This window comes from Mytilus trossulus, chromosome 6 (genome assembly GCF_036588685.1).
Source record: "Mytilus trossulus isolate FHL-02 chromosome 6, PNRI_Mtr1.1.1.hap1, whole genome shotgun sequence".
NCBI lineage: Eukaryota > Metazoa > Mollusca > Bivalvia > Mytilida > Mytilidae > Mytilus > Mytilus trossulus.
Genome location: NC_086378.1, coordinates 32159341 through 32168803, shown reverse-complemented (window position 1 = coordinate 32168803; position 9463 = coordinate 32159341). Strand labels below are relative to the sequence as shown.

General features: G+C 31.5%; 1 protein-coding gene across 1 annotated transcript; it reads left to right on the top strand.

Annotated features, from left to right (window-relative positions):
• Positions 1–1378: 1378 nt before the first annotated feature.
• LOC134723327 (iroquois-class homeodomain protein irx-4-A-like) lies at positions 1379–4666 on the top strand. The gene is made up of 5 exons (XM_063586947.1): positions 1379–1577; positions 2121–2297; positions 2647–2777; positions 3331–3653; positions 4099–4666. The coding sequence occupies exons 1-5, from the start codon at positions 1518–1520 to the stop codon at positions 4494–4496; spliced, it is 1089 nt and encodes a 362-aa protein (XP_063443017.1). The 5' UTR covers positions 1379–1517; the 3' UTR covers positions 4497–4666.
• Positions 4667–9463: the final 4797 nt, after the last annotated feature.

Sequence of the window (9463 nt, the reverse complement as noted above, 5' to 3'; positions counted from 1 at the left end):
AAGGATAATTTGATTTTTTTTTTGGAATATTGAATGTAATCCATTCGAAATACGAACGTTGATTGTTTTTTAAAAGTTGTACATCAAATATGGCAATGTTTGACAATAATTTATCATGCATTTTATGACATTTATATAATTTATAGTCTAGGATTTGTAACTGTCAAAATGGTGTTTTAGCTCGTCCGTCATTCTGTCAAGTCTAACGGTCTCAATATAAGAAAATACTACTTTAAAACAGGTCTAAATGTAATATTCAATTAAAAGATGTTGTGCCGGAAGAAATTTATTCTGGCAGTTTCTCCTAGAATTTACTGGTGCTATTTTAATTAATATTAAAGCATCAAGATATTTTTTTCCAAGCCATTAAAAGATATGTTATCAAATACAAAGATGTATAATTTTCTAATAGTATATATTAAGCTGTGTCAATACCCATCAAGATGTCTATACTTTGGTAATTTTGTCCTTGGTGTTTCTCTATCTTTAACGTATACCCACAACTGCTTTAATTTATATAATAAGAATACAATTTTAGTCTTAAGCGGCGCTTGCTTGGAAAAAGCAGAATAACTATATTAAGACATGTGCACACAGCTATAACATGCTGCTTATTATAAAACCTTAAAATAAACACAATTAAATTTGTTTTTTAAATAATCATTTGCTTTTAAACCAGAATGAGTCTGGTTTTGTATTATTCTACAAGAGTTTCTAATTTTACACCGTTATCCGTTGATATTTTAGACAACTTTTTTGTACATGTAATTTTTAGGTTTGTGAAAACCAGTTTTGTTTCTTTAAAGTTGGGCATATATTTTGTTTCTTTTAAGAAACAACTAAGCATATTCAATTTAATTAACTTCTTTGTTGAAATGTAAATAAACTCTCCCTAGTTCTTAACAAGATTTTAACATATTTACAACCTGTTTTTCCTATCAATTATACTAGATAGTAATTATGATATTGCAAAATCAGAGTAATTATAAATACAAAAACATAATACATTTTATCTGATATCAAATATTCAGTGTTTTAGAAGATTAAAGGCTGAAAATGTCAAAATATTTTTTTATATTATAACAATATTTTGAACATATTTACAACAATACTAGTATATGCCAAAGGATATTTTATTGTCGACATCATATTTTACTATGTTCAAAGTCATTAAAGCTCTGTTAGGCAACGGCATATCATTTCAAAATCTGATACTTGCATATTTAATGCCAAAGGCAGGAAAAGGGTTGAAATACTTGTTTTCCATATAATTTTCATAATTTTTGTATCAGTTCATCTTAATTTTATCCAATCAGAGGCGTTGATCTTGTTTTGTGAATTTGAATTTCTAGCACGTGTTGGTTAATTAACCGTTATGAATATTCTGATATAAAACACGATATCTTTATTAAGACTTCATTAGCTTTTTCTGTTTTGGATTTGATGATCATCTGGGAATACATTATCATAAAGAAATATAATTTAGACATCTTTTGGGTAACTGGATATATTGTGAAATGTCTTTCAATAAAGAAAGTCCGGACCATCCAGGACCAAATATTTTATCACATCATTTGGTAAGTAAATATAAAAATTATGGAAAAAATATAAGAATAATATTTGTCATTCTTAACATTGTTTCATAAAATTGTGTTTTTTTTTCTAATTTCCTTTCCTGTATATGTAATTTCGAAATACAATTAAAAAAAAAGATAGAATTTTAAATTAAAAAATATATATATATATATTTATGTAAAACATCAATCCCTTTCAAGTTTACATACAATTTCTACCATATAGAATTAGCCAGATCCTAAAGTTTTTCTCTTTATGTTTGCTACAATGTTGATATCAATATTATCCATGCAGGGGTGTATGTTATTTTTAATCTATGTAAACATAAAAAAAAGAAGATATGGTATGATTGCCAATGAGACAACTCTCCACAAGAGACCAAATGACACAGAAATTAACAGTTTATTTTGTTGATTTCAACTTCTCTGTAACCTTTTGTTTTTGCATAATAATTTGATGAAAAGAACCTATTTAGATAGCCAACATAAGTATTGCGGTTGTCCACGCTGTTATGAAAATGATTCTATATCAAGTCTTTTTTCTAGGTTTGTGGAGAACCGTTTTGTCCACGGGTAGCCGATCCTCTGACAAACAGAGTTGTCTGCCGTTGTTATCAGACCAGTACAACACAAAGTCACCTGACGATGCCACCAAACTTTAGCGCTGCACTTTTCCACACACCGCTCCATGGAGATATTCCGTCTCCAGTTTCGAGTCCAATGGTAAGTTTTATCATGGTTACAATTATTTTATCACCATTACAATTATTCTATCATCATTATTTTAATATTTTTCATCGCATATTTTCTTAGAAACAAAGTTCAAACATGAGAAGTAAGTTTGAAAATATAAATAAAAATATTGAATAATTACGAAAGTTTTTATTAACAGTTTGACAATAGCATTGAAAATGAATATTTTGTGATTTCTGTATCGAAAAGAAGTTAGATCCTTATTTGTAATCTTACATTAATTGTTTATGATATTCTGTAATAAATATTAAACAAAAATTTTAAAATAAATGATTGCAAAAAGTCATTTCAACTTATCGTGTTATTTATTTATTAACAGCATCCTAATCCTGCACTGAGGTGGGATAATCCTGGTTTATCGTCAATGGGGTTTGGATCTCCATTTCAAACACTGTCACCAGCACACCATAACATCGACAATATACTTAGATCACAAATGTATAGTTACATGTAAGTATAAAAAAATGATAGACAATTACATTATATTTCTTAAATATTTACTTTAAAAATAAATTTCAATTCAATTCTTCAATTTCATTTTCACATTTGCAGTTTCGTATGTTAATTTACACCTCACATGTTCTGAGACAAGAACATGCTGTTTTGGTTCAAAATTACGTATTCAATTGAACAATTGATACTGTAAATGTCTCGTGTTTAATTTAGGCACTTCATGGAATTAATAAATAAAAAAAAACTTTATTAAATCATAGAAAAGGGGTTGAGCAAACAAAAACATCAAAACAAACCCGAAAAAAAATTGGCCTCCAGCATGAAATGTAAACACCCAAAAACTTTGAAATCCAAGAAACGTTGGAAAATTTGTCAGGAACAATAACGAAACGGCTTTACTTGGCAAAATTTTTTATAAAACCGTCGAATTCGACTTTGTCTGAGCGTGTTGGACCTTTTTTTTTTTTTTATCGAAATCTGAAATGTAATAATCTGATCATTTCTTTAAAACATGTATGCCATATATGCTGATTTTCAAACTATATTTCAGGCATACTGGCATGGACCCAAATAACGGAAGAAGAAAAAATGCCACAAGGGAAACAACTGCTGCTCTGAAGGCGTGGTTGAAAGAACACAAGAAAAACCCTTATCCAACCAAAGCAGAAAAGATTATGCTAGCAATTATCACACGCATGACCCTCACACAAGTTTCAACATGGTTTGCAAATGCAAGGAGGCGACTCAAGAAAGAACACAAAGGAGAATTTTCATCAGATATCAGTTTTGATAACATCAGTATGTCAAGTGATGACGAAGAAAGCTCAAAACCTGAGCCAATGGGTACATCAGAAAGAAATTTTAATAATAATGGTAAATACAATAATTCTTATGTCGTGTATTTTAAAAGGGAAAAAAAGCAATCGAAAAGGTCTGAAATTCCATAGCTTCAGAGTACCAACTTTTAGAATCAAGTGAATACCTAGTTTAACTAGTCTGAAGTAAGCTTCATTTGTTTTGTCAATACTTTTATTCTTTGTAATTATTAAGTTCCAATTATTTTACATTGTTTTCCCGTTTGAATGGTTTTACACTTATGGCCCTTTATATAGCTTGCTTTTTGGTGTGAGCTAAGGCTCCGTGTACTGTGACCTATATATGGTTTACTTTTACAAATTAATATGACTTGGATGAAGAAATATCTCATTTGCACAGTCATTCATATCACATTTTCTTATGTCTATTATAACATAAAAATTATAAGATGTTGAACAATTTATCTAACAAATATATAAATATAATTCATTATTTTTTTCAGGAAATACAACATTAGAACAAGAACTTCCTGGATATAGTGGCATGACGAAAGACGATATCTACAGCTATGCCTCGTTTTCATTTCATGCTAGTCGGCCGCTTACGTCAACACCAATTGATCACAACATGAACAATTTACCAGAATATCCGAAAGAAGACAAAAAGACTGAATTAACGAACAATACTGACAGGAATTCTGATGAAAGTGAGGACAACGATAGTATTCAAGAAAAGGAATTGAAAACCTGCGATACATCACATGATGATACATGTAGTACATCGGCTTCAAACAGTTTTGACAGTGGAATTAAAGATATGCGCATGCCTGACAGACCAAAGTTCTTACCTCCCCTTATCAGCAAGCCTAAAATCTGGTCTATATCTAATATTATTGGATGAACAAAAGAACATAATGAACACAATGAAAATTACTTGTTTTATTTTGATCAGTGCTATGTGTATATGTGAAAGTGACTGTCTCGATTATTAATAAATGTGTAACATGATTGCGAATTAATGCTTTAAAGAAATAAATTTAATGTTTATAATTAAACTTGGTTTGTTGTGGCCTTCAAGTCTAGAAGGTGCCGTTTTTTTAAGATTTATTTAAATCTATGTCGAAGATACATTTAAATAACACTGATGTTTATTCTTTTTTTGTCATTTATTTACATCGAGATATTTATGTACATAAACCTCAGTTTCACGGTAAAGAGATGTGATCTTTTTCTATGACAAGTGCTTTTGACCATCCACAAGAATTTGCCGTCTTCCGATGTTCAGTACTTCAGTACTTTGATTTCCTTATTTATGTAAAAGAATTAAAAATCAACATTGTTAGCACTAATAGTGTACCTACATTTGTCATTAGATTTTGATAAAATTTATGCCAATATTTTGAATCAGAAATATATAGAATACATACGAAAATCATCGCCGATTGAATATATTTTGGGAGTAAGCCCTAGGACCCCCCCCCCCTCCCCAAGAAAAAAATAAATAATTAAATAGATGAAATAAAAAAAAAACTATACTCAATAGTGCGTTTATGACATGACTATTATCTTGGATTAATTCGAAAATTGACGCTGTTTGAATATGGATTGGAGTTATGTCCCTTAGAAAAATGGAAAATATCGGCTGCCTTGTTGCTGTTTGACTGTTCACCCATCGGTGAAATAACCTAAAATAAATATTATATCTAATACTAAAGGCTGGTGATTACAGTTATGATTTAGAATTAGTTGGCTGTTAAATGCATAATGTCCAGTGGCAAACATTTTTAAGACCTTTAAAGATTTCGGATATAGTTATGGAAACATTTTTCTCCACTACGTTTAATGCACATAATAATTCCCTGAACATGTCGTTGTTCTTCTTTGTTAAAGACCTAGCGACCGTTTTCGATTAAAAATATTCGTAAGATACACGTTTATACTGTTTATGACTTAAAAGATTTGTTTTACATCGAACGTTTTTCTTGTGAAATGAGTCGCTGATGTGATATGTTTGTTTGTTTTTCTAAATATTTCATACATATTGGGAAGACATCAATGTTCAATGAAGGATAAAAAAAATTAATTCACATAGTTTTTCACTGACCTCCCCCTTACTTAATTTGAAAACAAATTATCAACCTATATGGATATATGTAAATTCGATGTCAGATAAACAAAAAATACAGCAACTTTAACCCCCTCCCCCAAACTATTTGAATTTAGTTTTCTTACATTGATCTTTTGATGTCGTCCCTTATTAGAAGTATATACCAATATTAGTAGAAATGTCAACATCCCTTTGTCCTAGGTCGACTTCAGATAAATCTTGAAGACAGATATACAATCTCCAGTGATTCTATAAACGCAATATGATTATCATAAAACTCATTGAAATTGAAAAGATCTGAAATAAGATAAATGTAAGTACCAATCTAGCTGTACCCATAGGAATACCTACAATGCGTCATTAGAATATATTTCCGAAACATACACACCTGTTGTCATGGGGAAAGTTTATGGCTTTAATTATCTTATTACACCTCCAGTAAGTGTATCTAGCATATTTACTTTTCTCATTGGAGAAAAAGGCTTTATATGAGTTGCAGAAAATACAGCAATGAGATTTATCAAACAATCAATTATCAAAACAGGAAAACTTTTATTAAATGATAAGATTGTGTGAGAATCAACGACAACTGAAATACATGATCCTGACTTGGAACAGGCACATACAGAAATTTGTGGGGTCAGTGGGTCAGTGGTACCAGCACAAAACAAGTCCACACTATACAATCAGTTGAAAAAGGTAGATATTACATCAAACAAAAACACAGCCAGGTCGTGGCTAGGTATGTAACCATCCCTCAACCATCTGTAATTAAAGATGACAAAAGACAAGAGAACTTTTATTCTTATTCGGATGCATGATAAAAAGAATTAATATATTGCAACTAGTTTTGTTTATTTCCTACATATAGTAACACAGCTATATTTAGTGCAATGTCAATTTCATCATGGAACACTTTCTCTACTATCATGGGTTCATTAAGGGATGAAAATAAGCCCGATATTCATGTTACGATTTTAAAAGCTATTAATATACCAATTTAAGTTGTGGTATAAAATCAATATTTTAATTAGTCAATGCCACAAAAATATAACCTTTTTTTGTAACCATCGAAGTTCGTATAACATTATATCAAAATGGAATTATGAGGTAGGTTTTGTTTTGTTTTCTATTCTATTGCATTTGATTTCAGCGAGTCGACATGGCATCTCCTTCGTAACGAAATGTAAATTTTGGATTTGACGGTAGCTATCGCTCAGGATAAAATTCGAATATCACGGCCCAGGCCATGTGTAAATTTCCAACAAATCTATGGCTTCCATGAATTATTTCTTAATTAACATCTTTCAAAACTCGGCCTTTGAAATATTTGTATTTCGTCGACTTTTGAATAAAACAGTATGATGGGATATGATTGGCAATAAAACAATTCTACAATCCTTTGTTTCTTAAACGTATAAATATTGGACTGCAGATTGATTTTGTTTTTTTTTTCTTTCTGTATTTGCTCGTTCATAAAATTTCTAAGTTAATACTATCTATCATGAAATAGTAAAAACGCGTGGATGTCGCATGTGGAGTAAGAACTGCTTACCCTTCCGCAGCACCCCGGATGTTGGTTGGTGGGGTTAATGTTAATGTTAATATTTAGCTTTATGTGTATTGTTTTGTGAATTTTTCTTCATTAGGTTTCGTCGGTTTTCACCATAACGTTGTGAGATTTTCTTCGACTTGTGGGTTTTTGATATTCCTTTAATATCTTTCGCCTATTTTGTATTAATAAAATATTTCATATTTGAAGCATACACAGCTTCCTGATTTAAGGCGGTACCTAACACTACAGGGAGACAACTCTGTAAAATCAGCTAAACGTTTTAATTACATTGTGTTGTTAAGGTAATATTAAGCTTCTCAATGATCAAAATTAGTGTTTGTCAAACTGCTATATAACCAGTGTAATATTTCTGATAAAACGGTTGGTTCAAATTTGTTCACATTTTTATATTTTTGTCAAAGGGTCAAAGTAAATACTTTGTCAAAATTTAAAGAAAATTAAAAGACCCAAATCAATTTTAGTTCAAGAGTTAGGTACCACCTTAATGGATCTGTACTAGCTTTTTGAATTTATAAAAAAGAGAGATAAAGCACAATCTTCGATCGGATGTTGTCTTCGGACCCACCTGCATGCATATATTGCTCACTGCCAAAACCAGCTGTTAACAAATTAGGTATTTTTATCCTACGCATTATAAAAACTAAATATCATCTTTTGTTTTAAAACTGACATAAACCTCTAGGAAAGACCGTTATATTGATGAACAAACTGATTAAATTTTTACTCCACGTCTTAATCAGGTGACATCAGTGTGCGGTTCAAAGATTACCCCTAAAATTAGATCCCTATCAGGGACTTTTCTTTGTTTTACTGCAGTGTTCATTTAAGGCGGTATTAGACAACAAAACAGATTGTATGTTAATATAGAGGTAAATGTAAACATGCAATAAAATGTAAAGAACATTTCAACTAATTACCATTTGTAAACCCTTAAGATACAAACAGAAAAAAATAAATATTATAATGTTGCTTTGTGCCTTTCATCTTACGTACTTATATAATATTAAAAATGCGAATCGCCTATAGGTTTTATTCTGGTATTTTTGTCTTATTAAACACTCGAGCTGAGACGTATTAAGTTATCTAGAAATTCTATTACTAAGTTTAAAAAAATACAAGCACGCCTTTAATAACTGCCAACGCTTAAATAAAACCAACTCAAATAATACATAATAAGAATAACAACTCTGATAATATAGAGATGAACTAATGTTTACGGTTCAGTGGTAACTATAACATGAATATCAGGACGAATAAGAGTATACGGAGATGGAACTTGTGTTAATGGTTCAATGATAAATATTACATGAGTTAGGACGAACATGAGTGTGTTGAGAGGTACTGCCATAAACAGTTCAGTGACAACTATTACTTGCATATCAGGACGAACATGACTGAATGGAGAGGGACTTTTGTTAACAGTTCAGTGACAACTATTACTTGCATATCAGGACAAACATGAGTGTGTTGAGAGGGGCTTGCATTAACAGTTCAGTGACAACTATTACTTGCATATCAGGACGAACATGAGTGTGTTGAGAGGGGCTGACATTAACAGTTAGTGACAACTATTACTTGCATATCAGGACGAACATAAGTGTGTTGAGAGGGACTGGCATTTACATTTCAGTGACAACTAATCCTTACCTATCAGGACGAACATGAGTGTGCTGAGAGGGACTAAGACGAACATGACTGTGTGGAGTGGGACTGGTATCAACAGTTTAGTGACAACTACATGTATAACTTGCATATCAGGACGAACATGGGTGTGTTGAGAGGGGCTGGCATTAACAGTTCAGTGACAACTATTAATTGCATATCAGGACGAACATGAGTGTGTTGAGAGGGACTGGCATTAACGGTTCAGTGACAACTATTACTTGCATATCAGGACGAACATGACTGTGTGGAGAGGGGCTGGCATTAACTGTTCAGTGACAACTATTACTTGCATATCAGGACGAATATGACTGTGTGGAGAGGGACTGGCATTAACAGTTCAGTGACAACTATAACTTGCATATGAGGACGAATATGACTGTGTGGAGAGGGGCTGGCATTAACAGTTCAGTGACAACTATAACTTGCATATAAGGACGAATATGACTGTGTGGAGAGGGGCTGGCATTAACGTTTCAGTGACAACTATAATTGCATATCAGGACGAATATGACTGTGTGGA